Source organism: Echeneis naucrates, chromosome 11, assembly GCF_900963305.1.
Source record: "Echeneis naucrates chromosome 11, fEcheNa1.1, whole genome shotgun sequence".
Lineage (NCBI taxonomy): Eukaryota > Metazoa > Chordata > Actinopteri > Carangiformes > Echeneidae > Echeneis > Echeneis naucrates.
Genome location: NC_042521.1, coordinates 6686371 through 6704567, shown reverse-complemented (window position 1 = coordinate 6704567; position 18197 = coordinate 6686371). Strand labels below are relative to the sequence as shown.

Below are 18197 nucleotides of genomic sequence, written 5' to 3'. Positions count from 1 at the left end.
TATGATGCATATATTATTTAATATAATTTAAATTTCGTGTTGAACAGCACAATATAGTAAAAAAAAATAAATTATACATATATACTATATAGCATATAATGCAGTACAATGAGCATTTGTTGCGACTGTTGGGTCAATTAAATGTGAAGAAAAAAGTGTGGTCCACTTATGTTGAAAAAAACGGTAATGCTGTTGAAAAAAAAACAAAGAAAAAAGAGAGCAAAATATAAAACAAAGTATTTTATTCAACATTTGAATTAACCTACAGGTTGGCTGTAAAACGTCACCGGTCCTTCACATACTGTTATTACGGTAATTTGGGGCGTCGCAAAGCAGCGGTCGCTGTCGCGGTGTTGACGCAAAGCCAACGCTAAAGCCAAACTGCGTAATTTCATGCTTTCTGTCGCTCGATAGGAAGAGGATATATAGATGGGTCTCTGCATAGCTACACCTCTAGAAAACAAACTTTAGAGGCTGCAGCACGACAAGCGGCTTGTAGTTTGTGCTGTGGTGGGCACTCTGTTCAAAAATGAACACCCGACTATTAGCTACCTGGCTAAAGTAGCAACACAACCTTTCGATTCATTGGCGGCGAGCTGATCGGCCTGTGTGTGAGCTGCACACAGACGGAAAACATGGCAGACTCATCGCCTCTGTCAGGGGTCAATGTTGTTTTAGTCATGGCCTACGGCAGTCTGGTAAGCAGCTGATTTGCAGTGAAAGTCAATTCAGCGATGCAGAGTTTACGATGCTGTGCTGTTTTATCGGTCAGGTGTTTGTGCTGCTGTTCATCTTCGTCAAAAGGCAAATCATGCGGTTTGCAATGAGATCCCGACGGGGACCCCACGCACCCATCGGCCACAATGCACCTAAGGTAAAGGGGATCTCCTCTAATACACAACGTGTTAACTCATGTGTTGTCAACCAGCAGATGTTGTTGGTGCAAATGTTTAGGAGTCTGTATTTTCTGCATGAATGAATGTAAAGGGCTTGAGGGAGGACATTGACTTCAGGTTGTCCAAAGTCCAGGAGATCTGCTTCGAACCTCGCCTCCTGTCAGAAGAAGACGACAGGCTGAAGCAAGGATTACAGATTAGTCAGTCCTCTTCTAAAATCTATTTGTTGCCACCTGCATTACAGATGGTGTTTTACTGTGAAATGTAACGAAATCATGTTTGCCTCTGTAGGTTGCTACAACTACCTGTACAGAATGAAAGCCCTGGATGCCATCCGTGATTCAGGTGAAGCATTGAGACTGATGCTTAAATTTAGGGATTATATTATTCCCTCACTCGTCATCATCAAACAAAAATCCTCATGTAACTGTCCTCTTCAAGCTTTGTGTTTTAAAATAATAAAATATGCTTGATGGCTTTACCAAGTCGTCATTTTTTTTTGACCCAGTTGACTGTTGGTGTTGAAGGTACTTAGTTTTTTCTAACCTTAATTTCTTATTCTTTCCCGTTCGTATCTCAGGAATTCCTCTGCAAGAGATAAGCCGCAGTCCCAGTGCATTTACAGGGCGCAACTTCAGGAGCTGGCTCTCAGAGTTGCGCAATTCACACTCTCTAATAAAGAGCAGCCACAGCACGCTCATTGACAGGTTACTTGAGGGCTATGACAGCGCTCGCCATGGGACAGGGGTGAGTTCTTCTGTTTTTGTCCTCATATAAAAAACACTACATTGTTTTTTTTTGCAGTGAGCAGTAAATTGACCTTTATGTTGATCATTTATTGCCATCACTGATGGCTGTTTAGTGGAACAAATGGAAGTGTAACCTTTCTAAAATTCAGTTTTGCCTTCTGCGATTGCTAGCAGAAAACTTACTTATTTCACTGTGGATTTTTTTTAGGGCACCATATAATGAATACATTTAAACACTCCCTTACTTAAGTAAATATGGAGTGATGTTGCACTCAAACCCTGTGTAACAATAGTAAGTGATGAAAGGAAAATAAAATATAATGGACTTCATATTTACGCCATGAGATGTTATGTTACTAATGAGTTTTTTTAAACTCTTTGTTTCAGGTGTTTGGGGAGACAGAATTTCTTGAATACCAACAGGCTCTTACTGAATTAGCTGATGTGTAAGTGCTGTCAGATTGCTCCAGACTTAAAAATTTCCCCCCACTGATGTGCTTTGGGTTACCACCACTATTTCACTGCCATTATGTCATGTTATGATGTAATTTACATCTTTTTTCAATCTCTGTCCACAGAGTGAAGGTTTATTCCAGCACCACCAGTCTGGACCAGCATCACCAGTCAGCTGCAAAGGACCTGACAGCGTCACCTGTCCGCAGCACTCCTTCCACCATCCAGGTCACTTACCTGCCTTCTACTGGCCAGCGCAGCAAAAGGCCCAAGCACTTCCTGGAGCTCAAAAGTTTCAAAGACAACTATAACACACTGGAGAGCACACTTTGAAGTAGTACTGCCAGATGGACCGTGCGAAAATGTTGGTACAGCCTGCAAGCACGTATGTGCAACAGTTACACAGCCCCCTGGGAAGCAAACTGAACTGTGATCTGCAGCTCATCTGGGTCAGAGACTGTTGCAAGAGTTCCACACAATCTTTTTCAAGTAATTTAAAAGATTATGTGGAAAAAGATGTCCCAATTCATACGTTTTTCAAAATCTCGTTTTTTATTATGTTAAAGCCTTTATTTAACTGTCTTACATCAAAGGTTTTGCGATTATCTTGGACCTTGGTTGTGTTCAGTGGGCAAATGATTGTTGCCAACCTGGGAAGTGTTAGTCATTTTTGTAAAAACACATGGATTCATCTTATTTATTTTCTCTCCAAATGTAAACAATGTCATACTTTTGAGTAACATGAATTTCTGTTCTGTAAGATATTTATGAGGATAATTAGAACACATTCAACTGCTTCTGTGTTATTATGTATTTATGTGCAGCTTGAGATAAAATCATTAATACCCTTCTTTATGCTCAGTGTCATCACTGCGGCCGCTAGGTGGCAGCAGAAGGTTGCAGACTAAGGATGAAACAAAGCTTACATAAATACAAATGGAGAAAATTAACAAGTGAAACAGGGTGTGATGGACCACGCCTTTATAATTAAATACAATTTGACAGTCTACAAAGTCAAAAGTCCAAGTTAGGTGTACTAAGCTACAAGGTTCACAGTGAAACATTCAGTTTATAAAAACACTCATCTTGGATTGCAGAGTATTTTACAGAAAGACATAGGAAGGTCAATACAGATTGCATAACTAGCTTGATAAGTACTTTCATCAGTTAAATATATATATATAGAATAGAAGTTAGCACAAAACAGGGTTGATGATGGTAAGTGTTGAGGCAGCACTTGGCAATGAAGATAAGAATTAAAATTATAACAACTGTCTCTACACATTCTCTCCATGTAGCCTGAAATTCAAATGTTCAACTTCCAGCATAAGTAAACCAAAAACAAAAATCAGAAGTCTAATATCACCACTCTTATTTAATGACCAGTCCTACGTCTGAAAAATATATTTAAGTTAAACATAAATCATATTCAAATCTACACACCAGCCGTTGGCAAAGGGTTGCAAAGCACTGAGGAATTTGACATCCAACCCTGATGCTGGTTTAAGATTGAGGTCTAACAGGCTGTAGCAAGTAAAAGTGCTGAAAAAAAACTCAACACAACGTGATTATTTATACATTTGTCCCAGTCTGCATGTGTAAGAGAGACAATTACATGATAACTTTAGAACTTTAGGTTTAGTTCAGAATTTTTTTAAGTGGAAAACATGAATGCTTGCTGACAGAGTCCACACTGCTCAGTGAAATTGTACAGTATATTACAGTATATTAAAATGACTTAAAATGTTCAGTAAAATTCTCTGCATGGCACAGTTCCCTGTTTACATTCTCTTTTATGATTTCTCCTATGTTTGTATCCCAGTTTCAGTTCCCTGTTACAGTACCTGTAAAAGAAACGTGCTTTCCCACCATGAGGTCCGATAATTTTTAAAATCAATGCAGACCTCTGTTTCATGTACCGGTTGGTGTTTAATTATATATTCATGTTTTTGTTTTTCAAACTTCAGATCATTCTTCTGGTTGATACTCCATTCAGGACTTGATCTCAATGACTTTGATGAATGGGAGGACTTTGTTGGTCCCTGTTGTTGGTGTGAGTGGTTTACTGTACAGAGGGGGAATTGAACCACAGATATAAAATTAGTTTTATGACATTAGCTATGACTTAGAAAATGAGCAAAAATGGGTATGGGACAAGAACTGATTGCTCACCTGTAAACAACCTCTGGCTTGTTTTCAGTGGACGTCAGTGGGGGAGGATCCTGGCCTGCCAGGAAGTACTCCATGTGGTGATGCATTTCTCTGTTCTGCAAAATGAATAAGGAAGGAAACACACTTATATTTGTCCTTTAAGATACAGTTTGGCCAAAATCCAGACACATGGTGGTTTTACAGTATGAAGGATTTACATCGTCAACATTTTTAAGGCATTTTAGCTTTTTGTCTACTTGGAAGAATGATGCTTTGAGCTTAAAGGATGAGGCTTGTGCTCTATTTTTTTATTGCCAACAAACCCAGTTAAGACCAAAGCCTTAATCTATCTCTCATGATTTTTTCCTGTCTTGGGTCGGGTTGTGTTCTCAGATCCAGGCTTACATGTTTCTAAATGAGATGTCATTAGGAGAAAAATGTAACATTTCATTAATTAAAAAGCGAAGTAGTCTCCTTACAGAGCTGGACCCTGTAGTTCTGCACATAAGTTACTCAGAGGAGTCAAGAAAGTGCAATTTTTTTTTAAACGACTCACTGCAACTGTTTCAACACATTTCTCGTGTGTGGTCATGTTTATCATGATGAAGTAATGGGCTACTCTAAAAAGTGTGGCTCACTTATATATATTTGTTTATATCTGTTGGACAGCAGAGCAAACTGAAAAAATACAAAAGAAATGATCACGTGAAAAATCTAATACTAATAGTAATAACATAACCTGTCTAAGTGGATTCATTTATATTTTCATGATATAAGCAGCCACTGACCTCAGCTTCCAGGAAAGCCACCTTCTCCTCCAGATCCATAATGACTCGATCTCTCTCTTCCACAACAATGCGGGAATTCTGCAGCTTTTAACAGACGAAAAAACAAAGTGAGGTACTCAGGAGAAAGACAAGTCATTTTATCTTCTACGGGAACAGATGCAGCATCACTTATTCATGGCAAGTAAGTTTATCACCACAAATTTCCTTTCAGCTTCATGCCCTCATACTAATAACGCTTTATGTGTCCGCCTCCTCAAAATCTAATTTCCTTATTAATGGCATCCTGTTTGCTTGTGGGATTGGTCCAGTGGGTGTGTTTGTGTGTCTGTGTGCACCTCACACCACCATGCTACCTGCACATAAATACCTGTTCAATCATGTGGCGGACCTTCCTCTGCTGACTCTTTAACATGTCATCAAGATGATGAATCTTTTCCTTCAGGATGGCCACCTCCTTCTCCAGCTGCACACATCTGTAAATGCAGATATATGAGGGAACTCAGTTAATGAAATAGCCAGCGGAAATACGTTAAGTCTCTAAGAAGGTGCTGAACTAAAAGTTTTAGATTTCTGACCGAAGTGAATCAAGTTAATTGTCTATTTAATGTCACAGGAACCAAATTGTTCATCAACGTAACGCAATTAGAATCATCATTTTGAAGTAAAAGTGGGTGGATTTGATTCTGTTACATTGTTATCTATTGGAAAACAACTATTGGTTTTATTTAAACCAATGATTGTACTTTTACTATTTCACCTCCGCTCTTTTTCATCGTCGTCCTCCCTGCCTGCTTTCAGATGCAACAGTTCTGCCTCCTTTGCAGCCATTTTGTCTTTCAGTGTGCCGCTCTCGAGCTCCATGTTTCCCAGCAGCCTCTGCAGCTCCTCCACCTGCTGACCTCTCTCATTTGATTGCTCCTCCGCCTTCTGCAGCCGCTTTGTCTGCTCAACCAGGCGGGCTTGATACTCATTGCACTCTGCCTGTAAGAGGAAAGCACACAATCAGAGTTGCTTCAGATTTCCTACATTAAGTAATGACCAGTATACTAGCTTTAATACAATTTGGCTCTAGCCTTAATATTCTCTGTTATTTTTGGCTGTTATCATTTTACATAAAAGTAAATGTTGGAAATGAACAATGCAGCTAGAAACTACAGTGCTGGTGTTGCAGTATCAGTTCAACTTCTAAATCATGACATGCCGGTTACAAATTAAGATCGACTTGATTAAGGGTTCAAACTAAATGGTTCCATCTGCTATTTCGTTGCTGATATTAAAACAACACAGTGAGTTAATTACAAGACCATAAGGGAAGGACATGACAGATCTACTAATAGCGGCATAAATTGGAAGCGTCTCGACATGACTGGATAGATGAGTGCATTGTGGAGCAAAGATGCAACCAGTGGAGGATCATGCAATGAACGATTAAATCCAAAGATAACGATGACAGATAATGAGGATGACTAAAGGAGGAAGAGAGCAGCAGTGGGATGAGTCATGGCTGCAGACAGGAAATCGTATCATGTTCCTCATCTCGTGAGACAGACCTGCAGTCTCTCTCTCTCCTCCTGATGCCTCTTCTCCATTTCCTTCAGCTGCACATACAGGCGCTTGGTCGCCTCTCTGAGCTTTACACTCCCCTCCTGAGTATCTGCAACCTGAGAGGCACCGGCAGACAGAAAGTGACATGCTCAATTAGCCTTAATCTGGAAAACTACTTGAACCAGAGGGCAAGACAGAGGAAAGCCAACTGATAAGAGAGGCTGCTGATGGGCTATTTTCTGTGTTTTGCCTGAGGTAACAAAAGAATTCACACAAGAAGCTGAGTGTCTCAAATTGTGCAGAAATAATCTTTTATCTTGTAGCTATCAATTGAGTAGGAAGAATATTTTTCCCTAATGCCTACACAATTTACACAATTTAGAAGGGATGGCCTAGTTTGTATACAACAAACACAGGTCACTGGGAATGGATTTACTGGCTGCACAAACATTCATTCCCTACTCTCACACTACTTCCTTGGTGGTTAATGGTGTCGTGTTACAGAAGATGGCATAATGTAAGTTTCAAATAATGCATGTGAAATACAATAATGGTGCGTGTGTGGTTGTGGGGGGGGGGGGGGGGGGGGGCTTTGTCTGTGTGAATGTCATTAGTCATAATGCAAGAGATCCCTGTTGTTAGCTTTGTTTTCAATTTAGCGTCATTTTGGACCATGTCATACAGAAGGCATTTGGCAGCTCGAGGGGAAAACATTTTTCTATTATGAATGCTATGCCTGTAATGTGAATACATTAAAGCGAATTCTATCTGAGATTGGTTTCTGACATTTCCTACGGTTCATTCATATGGAATACTTTCAATAAACAAATTACCAAAAAAATAAATAAATAAAAAAATAAAAACATAACAGGAACTGCTCTACAAAATATGTTCTAGAAGGAAACTTGATGATTGGCTTACATGAACATCTGACTCAGTGAGAACAGTGTTGCCACTGGAGACAGCTGGTTGAGTGTGAGGCACGATGACTCTGAAGCCTTTGGATGGATACTAAAGAAGAGGGCAGTCACTGGTTAGTGAGGTTAGTCATACATTTATTATTAAATACTTAGGCTAAAAGACTTTAATTAGATACATTTCCCACCTACCCACCTATCTAGACTTCATGCACAACAGAGTGTAAATGTGGATTTTTATTTTATTACAAAAAACGTAAATCTTTCTGGGCAATTTTTATCACTATGGAATTAATAAAAGCCTACAACACAATAAACCACCAAAATTAAGTCTCAAATTGGAAAAAGAAACTAAGTAAAAGAAAAAAACTTAACATAAACAAAGAATCTCACTGTCAATACAGAAAAAATGTCAACGATTGCTCAGCAGTTAGTGATGTAAGGCTAATGTTACATGTCCAGTCACTATCTCTAATGATACAAGAATTATAAAATCAAAATAAGTAACTTTGAACTCATGTTCACCGTTTGTTTTTCCTCTTAAAATTGTTGTTCTATTTATGAATAGTATTTTTGTATAATTCTTTCAGCGCAGCACTCAGAAAACCATCTTTAAAGGTGACTGTGGAGGGCGTGTACCTTGTTGTTATTCTGCCTGGCCGCCATCTGCTCTCTCAGAGTCTTCAGAGAGTACCTCACCTGGGAGGCAAATACACATCACACATTAAAAAATGCGTTCTGCAGAAACACCACGATGACCTCATTCAATCCAGCTAGTTCACGCCAACACAGTAGTGTTTTCTATTTGCATGTGAATGTTGACTCATTGTCTAAGTGTAGAGAAGTTGCTCAACTCCATCTGTCACACACTGACCTCCTGAATCTGCGACACCTCGTCTGTCAGCATCCTGACGCTCTGTGCTGTCTCTGGTCGGGATTCGAGGTAAACCTGGGTCAGACAGCGTTACATAATGAGTGAACATAGATCTATTACACACCAAGAGTTGGCCGGATGCATGCAACTATTCAGAAAAACAATTACAGGGAAAAGATACCTTGATAACTTCAACTTTTTCTTCTGTCGGAGGGATAAGTTGAACTGTTTCTTCTTGCTCTTCTGGCTTTTGTGGCAGCACTACTGCTATGCTGCTCTCCTTCATTCAAGAAAAACAATAATAAAGTTTCGTAAACATCCCACCCATGTGCTATCTTTCTTTCAGTGGGGTAAAAAAAATGCTAAAAACAATTTCCCCTTTTAATGTGATACCTTGTTGAGTCTCTCTGAGGGGCAGCCTGACTGGTCCTGATCGTGCAGATTGATTGTGAGCCGCCTGCATCGACCCTGAAATGAAAGAAGAGAGGATAAGGGGAAGTGGATGACTAAATGGAGCAGGAGGAGGATTATGCGAGACAACCAATGAAAAGAAAGAGGACCTCAAAATGAAAGTCTTGGTGGGAAAGAGGGCGGAGCGGGGAAAGAGGGTGCTTTTTGCCATTAAACTCCTCCACGCTGAAATTCCTCTGTGGCTGCCACACAGTTTAACTGTAAATCCTAGCAACCGGCACAGAGGAGACTTTTCCACCAAGTCCTCAGGGCACAGTCTGGTGACTGTGGCCAAACAGTATGCTACACTCAGGAGAAAATTAAACCGGTCACGTCCAGAAGAGGCCACAAATACCACCATTCAAAACATCTGTGTATGACTCACTCTCAACTGAACTTTGTTTGCTTGGTAACAAAAACAAATGGAAGAAGAACTGTCTGTTTTGACAAAGTCACTGTGAAACTGTATTTATAGAAAATGGTTTGACAACAGCAACAACAGAAGCCTAAATACTGCAGGAGATTCCTGTAGAACACATTCTTGGTTTATCATTTTGTTGTTGTTGCTTATTTTCTTGTTTGGTTGTACCCTAATAGCCTTGCAGCTCCTTAATTCTTCTGAGCGTAAGCTGCTGTGGTTTGTTGTGGCACAGTGGTGCAGCGGTTAGCAGTGTCACCTCACAACAGGAGCGCTCTCGGTTTGATTTCCAGGCCTTTTCTGTGTGGCGTTACCTCCCTGTGCCTGCATGGGTTCCCTCTGTGCCTAAACTTCCTCCCACAGTATGAAGACACATACGCTGTTGGCCGACCTTTTGGCGACCTTTTGGCGACCTGTCTAGGATGAACCTTGCCCTCAGCTGGCGTCGGCTGGAATTGGCTCCACCCACCCAGTGACCCTGACAGATAAGCAGTCTAGATGGATGGATATTCCTGACATGGAAGTCCATGCTGCTCTTACCTTAGCAGTTTGCTCAAAGTTCCCATCCTAATTCTGTGTTACTGTAACATGTTTGAACTTAATTTACCCCAAAGCTGGTAAATCATCCTCTGAAAATGGCACTATTCATAACATAATACTATTCATAATAACTCAAATTTCTTTAATTATCAGACAAAATTTATTGCGATTATGTAGACTTTATGCTTATGAGACAAAGAATAAAAAGAAGAACATTTAATAGGTAGGTAAAAAATGTGTAGAGAAATTCACAGGCCAAAACAAAACACTGAAAATGTAAATTGAAGTTCCCTGAACTTACTTGACCCTTTTTACATAATTACTTTTTTTTATTTCATCAACAAGAACAAAACAAAGGCATATTTTCATAATCCTCCTGGGCAACACCCCTTTAAGTAGGCAGGTAGGACTCCTCTAATTGTCTTGCTATTTTGCTGACAAACAAACCATTTGGCCCTTCAACAAGTCAACTTAAGTCCAGGTGAGTTATGTAACGTGGCTGATTTTTATCTCCTCACCAGCCTCAAACACCAGGTGATTACAGTTACTGCTCAGCGTTGGTGGTAGCTAAAACTTTGTTCATAAAAACATGTTTTGTCTGACTGTTTTTTTATTTTCTGTCATAGAAGTATTTTTACTAGTTTCACTGGCAGGTGTGACTCTTGAAAAGTACATAAAATTCAAGCAAAAACAGACGTTGTTCCCCTCTCTTAAAAATCACACTGAGATGTCTCACCTTTGTCACATTTTGGTCAAATTTACTGCTAAACTGCTAAACATTTTAGCATACAGCCCGATAAAACTGGTCACATATTGTTACGTCTGCAAACGTAATATAAGCCACTTTACAGCCCGTGATTACAGTGCAGGAATGATAAAGAGGCACGGATACATTCCCTACGTGCCACAGGCCGTTGTTAGGTTGAAGTGTGAAGGCGATGCACAATAAAAACATCAACAGTACACATGATAGCAACATTGTGTGAAACCGCATGTCAACTGTCAATGAGTTTGTTTGACCTTTAGGCACTAAAGCATTTAACAAAAAAAAAAAAAACTCAACTGGAAAAGACAAAAACAAGGAATTCACAACAACGTCATTGCCGTTGCTGGGTTTCTTGAGGCTGTCCTAAGCTGAGAGAAAGATTTCTTTGGAAGCTGTTGTGTTTACGAATTTACATTTACTGAAAAATGTACATGCTGCAGAAGATTCACATTTTGCATCGTTTTTGTGTTTGTGTGCACCACGGACAGTCGTGTGAACATCCAAACCACACATCATGTCGACACACACAGAGTGATGCGTGTTCAAAGAACACAGAAAGGTAATCCAGCTCATTACATGCAACTAAAACATTTGGTTACTGACGTAATCAACCAGTTCTCTGCTTTACAAGTCAAACACTGGGTAGACGCGGAGTTTGAATGGCAGTTCTTGTTGGTAATTGCAATCTTTGAAAACCATCAGAGCCGAGGCAGTAACAGGGTAGCCAACATTTCGCTTTGATCTGTGGGAGCAACAGCTCCAGGGCTCCTCGTCCCTGCCATAGAGAAGATCACGGAGCAGACACACCCTGGGAGGTGTGTGCTTCATGTAACGACACAATATTCTGCATTCTGTGTTTCTTTTCTTTTTTTTTTTTTTGTAAACAATGAACACAAAGATTATCTGTGGTAAACTTTGCTTATCTCCCCCCCCCCCAAAAAAAAAAAGAATTTCAGAAAACTTTGATGCAACATCACTTGAAAATCTTTGCACACTGCGCTCAGCTGTTGCAGAATGACAGCACCCAGAGAGCACGCTGAAAAAATTAAAGTTAATTAATAACCACTCCCTTGAAATGTATTTAATAGGCATCATTATGGGCTGTACTTGAAATTATATACCAAAGCAGTAAAAATATTTGAGGTCTTGGCTTGTCCCGTCTAAATAAGCTCTTTCTCTGTGTACAATAAGAAATATGAGTATATGAGCATGTTTTAGGTAACAGGTTGAACGGCAGACTTTTTATATTTGTATATATATGGAGAGAGAGAGAGAGAGAGAGAGAGAGAGATAGAAGGAACAAGCATTATCTCCTCAATACATTCACATCGCAGTGAATATCTGCCTAAACTTGAGGCGGGATGAAACGTCTACGAGCTTCCTGTCCAGGCTTGTCTGGAGTTTAGGTGCACGTTAGTTCAATTTGTATTGCACTGACAGTGCAAGGAGGAGTAACCGCAAATGAATTTACAACATGGAGAAAGCCCACGTTGTCAGTGGTATAATTACTCTGTTAGAGTCAACAGCTAAATCATTTACTGGCTAAATTATTGGAATATAATAGCTTGTGAGAGAATATTATACCAGGTTTTATGGCTCTCAATTTACTAGTTGCCCTTCAAAGATATCAATCTATGTCAAATTAGATCAATATTATGTTTGACAAGATAAAACCAAACTCGCCCCATGCCACTGTCGGCTTCATGTTGAATGTTTACAGTCAGACGCCGCAAATATTCTCTATTCATCTGTTAAAAAAAAAAAACAGCATTCAGCTAATCAAATTTCAAAGTCAGTCTGAACACCAATGTTATGTTCGATCACTGTGACCTAAAATGTCAGTCAAGGCAGTTTTTATAGATCACCACAAGCTGAATGCCTCACATATCATCAAGGGTCACTGAATAAGTGCATCACAATACAATGCGCTCAAATTCATCTGACTATTATAGTTAAAACTAAATATTCTGGTTAATGATTTGCCACTGGAGGCCACTTAATGTCACATGTTAGCGCTTCAGCTAAGCAGCAGCAGCGAGCCATGAGGGAGGATCTGGTTTCTGTCTGTCCTGTCCTCTTTTCATTGCATAGGACAAAAGAGTAGGAGTGTTACAGTAGCAGTGTTTTTACTGTGAGAACAAATATAACTACAATTACACAAAGTACATAATAGGGCAGAAACCAAAAACTGATTAGATTAGATAACAGATTAATGGAATTCAGAAAAAGAATAACTCTTTAAGGTGTAAAACAATCAACAACAAAAATCTGCTCAGCCTGACACACATTTACAGATTTGGAAGTGATATCACAACTTAACCGTAACACAATCCCAGTAACTGAGCAACAAAGTGTTAAGAGGTGATGTCACTGCTGTACACAGCTGTCTGAAGGACAACTAAATCATTTATGCCAAGTCAGAGATAACAGATCATTATTTATAGTTATCCAAGTCGCAAGTACCAGCAAAGTTCACAGTCAAGTCAGAAAGCCATCCATCTCCAGCTGCGGTCAAAACAAAGCAACATGACAACACGCACAGTGAACGAAAAGAAACATTATAAAACACTAAAACAACATGGTAGTTTGCTGAAATCAGCAGAGATCCTGCTTCACACCATCCAAGCTGTCAGTTATAGACTCTACGTGTAGACTCCAACAGTACGACAAAATGTTAGTCATTTCTCCAGCTCTAACAAGTTTGAAGCTTTCTTTTTGTCTGATAAACATGGCGCTTAAATCTGCACTGAGGCGCAAAAAAAATGATTAAAATAGTAATTATAAGTAGGGTGAGTTCAGATTCACATAAATTCAGATTTAAACTGATTTATGTTTTGAGTGTTTCGTAGTGGACTTTTTTTTTTTTTTTTAGAAGTATGACACGTCATACCCAAATGAATCATGCAACCAAACATGTCGCTTAAATTCAAAAAGCAGACAAAGCTAAAAACCACAAATACCATCATGTATGGGACAATGTAAAAAAAAAAAAGTCCAAAACAAACCCGCCGCTGCTTTATCTCACAAAGAAATCAGTGTGACAGAACTACCTGGGCAGACGAGGCTGTCTGGGACTCTTCCCGGTGATGTTCAGGCAGCTGCGCTCCAGACCTGCTGCGTCCTGGTGACTAAGTGCGTGGGAAGCCACGGCTGTCTTGCCTTACATGGCTCAGTGAGGTTCAACAGATGCCCAACCCTTTTCCCTCCAGACTGTTCCCCAGCCCCAGAGCTCAGTGGCAGTCCAGGGAGGCGTGTATCTGGTAGCTTCCACAGAAGTGCAATGCCACATTGACAGTGGAAAAAAAAAAACAAAACAAAACTGGACGGAACAGTTCAAATATTTTATCGATGGTGAATCTACACTGTAGAGTAAATGACTGACAATGTTAAACCTCAAAACTTGGACTGGAAATCACTTATTTAAGACAGCACACGGTAAACAGATAACACTGTGTTTATCTAGCACACAGTGACAGGGATAAGTAGCAGAGTTCTGAGGAATTTGTAGGGTAAGTTACATAATAAAGATTAATGAGGCCTTTTTATTTAACTGTCATTGGCATGGTGAGTATGCACCGAGTAAACAGGCACTGCAAACAATAACCAAATGCTCCCAGCCAAATATGCTCATGTGTTTCTAATCTTCTTCCACCGTTGAATTCTTTTTATTTATTGAAATCACGACGTTTTTCCTGTTCTTTCTTTGACAATGGGTTCAGTGTTTGGTTATGAATTGATCTGTAAATTAAACATGTAAAGGACAATTACAATAACAAATTAAATCAATTTCAGAAAAGAGTTCCTTTCATTAAGTAAAATCCAAATAAAAAAAAAATCCTTTGTTTTTGTAAAACTTTGATTGTATTTTTTTTTTTTTTTTTTTGACAGCAGCCACTCAGTAGCACTGATACTGTCCACACAGGTCAGCCATTATGCAACTCTTGAGAAAGGATTACAGCTCTATTAATAATCTTCAGCATCAGATAGCTATGGAAACAAGTAAAATGTTTTTCTGAGCACACAATGATGCCTTCAAGTTCATGACCGGAATACATTCAACTTATAATTATAAAAAGCTAGTGACAGTGAAAAACTTTGCTGATTAAGTTTCTCTCACTTGACTAAAAGCCTCATCATTTACATATTTACAAATTGCAGTTTTTGCAATTTAACTGACAAATAGAAAAGAAAAGAAAAAACTCAGCGAGATCCTGGGGGGATTGTTATTTATTCTTTTCGCTTCACCTGAACTGATTAAACTTTATACCATCCTTTTGTTGACATCTGAACAGTGCCATTTTGCCCAAGATGCCCAAGATGCCATCGCATGCAAGTCATTAGGTGGATCTCTTTAATGTACTGAAGCATGCATGCGGTGTTGAAAAAACAAACATGACAGCAGCTAAGCTGTTGTGATAATATCTTTCCCCATGTTCTCACGCAACGACGCAACACACAATCACTAAAATGTAATTTGTCAGGATCAGAAGGAAAAACAAATAATCCATGTGGGATATAATAGGTTTGCATATGAAAATAGGAGGCAGTGGGGTTTGAAAAGCAGAATGCAAGAGAGGTGAAGCTCCTGTTTACAGAGCTCATTGTACAGCTCAGTCTCATTTGTTTACTGCACCCTCAGATAAAGGTTGTCCCCTCCACCGGCTCATCTTCTAATCATTTGTTGGAGCCCTTGAAATCTGTCAGCAGAGCTTAAAAAGCTTTTCAACCATGTTTGCGTTGCATGTGTTTGGACATGACCGTGTACCTCTCCTCTTCCTACCAGGTGTCTGCTTCGACAAACGATCTGTTCATTCATGTCACCACCGCAGTGCACACTCAGCTCTTTTAACTACACATAATAGAAACTTGATTCCCTCAACGGTTTAACCCAACGCATAACTTTCATAAGTAATAGAAACAGTAATGTATTGCTTAATTTTTCACCTGAATTCTGGTTCATTGCTATTTCCTTACCAATTATTAAACTGCTTCAAATAGAAACAGCTAACAATAGAAATGTGTCACAAGGACAGTGTGAAAACAAAATTGAACCTGACAGCCAAAAACAACAACAACAACATGGCATTTCTTTTTAAGTACCTGTGCAGCTACCTCTGTGGAACTGCTTTCACAAAATCTTCTGCATTCCACGATGGGTAGAATGCAAATTCCAAGTTGCATCCTTTGTTTCCAACTTAGTCACAACAGCAAATTCATTCATTACAATTATGGAATGACCTTAAATGCTACCAGGGGTTTTAAGCTCTTACGATTATTGTCATCAATACTACCACAATGATTAGAATTGTTATTTCTTGCTGGAGAAATTCGAATAAGGGTGGATTCTGTCTTTATTCCTTTAAAGATACCAGTTTGGTCTTTAACAAGTGTGTTTTGTGTAATTTATGGAATTTGACATGGGGTCCAAAGCAATTCATCAGAGGCACTGAGCAGGTTCAAGTGAAAGTGGTATCTACACAATAACACAACCCCCCTAATCACTGCAGGTCACCGCCATGAGTAAATGTTGAGGAACAAAGCAGATTTAGTCACATCTTCAGGATGTTTTTCTAGACTTATTACCATCAGACTGAAATGAAACATCCTCAGATATAAAAGTCAGATGACACACACACACACACACACACACACACACACACACACAGTATTTCACCTGCTTCTGGTTTCTGCTTTTTCTAAATGTCTGAATGTCGGGTTACCACTTCAGTTCATCCATGAAGGATAAACACGTGGCTGATTTAAAAACTTCACACTTTGTTGAAATGAAATGCCTCCTAATGAAAAGGAGAGCCGCGGTGAGGCTGAACAACGCGGACCGACACAGCTGCGACGCTCAGGGGACAAAAAGTAGGAATAAATCGCTCCAGACATGCCCCCAAACATCAGGCACATTTCAGCTGTTAGGCTGGAAAGAGAGTCGACTCACGACAGGCTCCCAAAATGAAAACAGCTCGACTGGTTTACATCGTTACTCACTTCTGCTTTGGCGTCGCCGTCGTCTCCGTTTTGGACCGGCTGCGTCACGACGCCGCTCATTTTCTAAAGTGGGAAAATGAAGCCGAGGAATGAAAGTGAACTCTTACAGATGTTTAGGTCTCGTTTATCCTTCCTGTCTCCTGCTTGTGAAAAGCAGGCAGAGGACACCTGGAGCCTCGGCTGGTCGGGTACTACAGTCCTGCAGGTCTTCACCTCAGCTCTGCAGTGTCCTGGAGCGCACATTTACTGCGAACATTTTCTGCCATGTCAGGCTCTACTTCCTCTGTGCTTCGCCTGTATTCTTCCTTTGTCGTTTTCACATCTTCTGTCTGGTTCTGGTTTGGTGTTGCACGCTTTGTTCCCTTTGTGACACTGATGTTTATAAGACTCACTACCTGTAAATTCCTCATGCATTTTACTTCACTTCATTATCTCCTTTTAACCTTTTTTTTTTAACCTTTTGTGTAAATTCAACACAGATAACACAAATGAATTAAATGAATCAAACAGTTTTATTTATGACTTGGCTCTAGAGGGACAAACACTGACCTCAGTGAAGCTGACGACCCCTCCGTTCGGCAGACACTTGGTGTGATAGTCTCTGAAACTCAACATCTTGCCCTCTGTCACCTGTCTGAGCTTCTTCCAGATTGATCCCATTTTCACCCTTCTGCTGCGTTTCAACAACGTTTGCTCGGCCTTTCCCTCATTTTCTCCTAGATAACTTCTCTGTTGGCCAAACTGCAGCACCTTCACCTGTCTATGTGCTTCCCCTCCACTGCAGCTAACTCTGCCAAGCCTGCAAATAGGATGTAGTCCTGTTTGATAACAGCACTGTCACATGCCAGGTGGCTCTGGTGGCTTTTGCACTCTTAATTAATTTCTTCTTGAGCCTCTGAACTCATTTACCTTTGGCAGGATGTGGCCTGAAACCCTTTGTGACCTGTCTGGTGCAGGAGTCCAGAGAAAGTGTACTACTTTCAGCTTTTGACATGATGGATGGAACTGATGAGAAATATGCTGCGTGGTTGTATTTTTATTGGGTTTTATTAATCAGGGTTTACCATAAGTGATGATAAATTGGGATTCCTTGCCCTTACCTGCTTTCAGACAGGTGTGGCATGACATTTAAAGTTTTCGACAGAAAGAGTGGAATCTAATTTCAAGTCAAGCGTTTTTCCATTTGGGACAGTATCATGTAATTATGTTTTAAATGTTTTGTTCTGAGACATCCAAAGAAAAGTAGTGACTTTAGATACCACTGAAATACTTTATAAGTACGACACATCTGTTTTCTAAATAAGTTTTATAATTAATGGTTTAAATCTACATAGGACTATATATATATATATATACATACATACACAATGTATAGATGGTATTTTAAAATGTTTTTGCATTGACAGGGATGAATCCCATGACGTTGTGGCAAATTGAGCACAACGTCCTTGTTAAATTTAAGACAGATGCAATAAAATGTCCTATACATTCTCAGCTACAATAACATGCAAGTTAAGAGCCAGACTGACATTTTGTGCCTTTCTTCCTGCCTGCTTCGACACCACGGATTAGTCCTGGGGCAGAACTACGTTTCTGCATCGTCATTGTAATTCACAACCAGCAACATTCATGCTGACCGCTCAAGTTGTGAAG

General features: G+C 39.7%; 2 protein-coding genes across 6 annotated transcripts; one reads left to right on the top strand and one right to left on the bottom strand.

Moving 5' to 3' along the window:
- The first annotated feature begins 350 nt into the window (after nt 1-350).
- LOC115050746 (uncharacterized protein C1orf43 homolog) lies at nt 351-2948 on the top strand. Of its 4 annotated transcripts, none has more exons than XM_029513786.1 (7): nt 351-698; nt 773-874; nt 988-1073; nt 1188-1216; nt 1477-1643; nt 2033-2091; nt 2224-2948. In XM_029513786.1, the coding sequence occupies exons 1-7, from the start codon at nt 636-638 to the stop codon at nt 2429-2431; spliced, it is 714 nt and encodes a 237-aa protein (XP_029369646.1). In that variant the 5' UTR covers nt 351-635; the 3' UTR covers nt 2432-2948. The 4 variants fall into 4 exon arrangements, with proteins under 4 accessions (XP_029369646.1, XP_029369645.1, XP_029369648.1 ...); XM_029513785.1 differs by having other exon boundaries at nt 988-1096; nt 1188-1241; XM_029513788.1 differs by lacking the exon at nt 773-874.
- A 109-nt stretch (nt 2949-3057) lies between these two features.
- tuft1b (tuftelin 1b) lies at nt 3058-17302 on the bottom strand. 2 transcript variants are annotated; one of them, XM_029513783.1, is made up of 13 exons: nt 17094-17302; nt 16545-16607; nt 8767-8841; nt 8555-8653; nt 8374-8448; nt 8139-8198; nt 7504-7593; nt 6588-6698; nt 5795-6018; nt 5405-5510; nt 5038-5121; nt 4271-4365; nt 3058-4163 (listed from the first exon to the last, which is right to left on the bottom strand). In XM_029513783.1, exons 1-13 carry the CDS (start codon nt 17202-17204, stop codon nt 4091-4093), a joined length of 1266 nt encoding a protein of 421 aa, XP_029369643.1. In that variant the 5' UTR covers nt 17205-17302; the 3' UTR covers nt 3058-4090. The 2 variants fall into 2 exon arrangements, with proteins under 2 accessions (XP_029369643.1, XP_029369644.1); XM_029513784.1 differs by lacking the exon at nt 16545-16607 and having other exon boundaries at nt 17094-17300.
- Between the last annotated feature and the right edge of the window lie 895 nt (nt 17303-18197).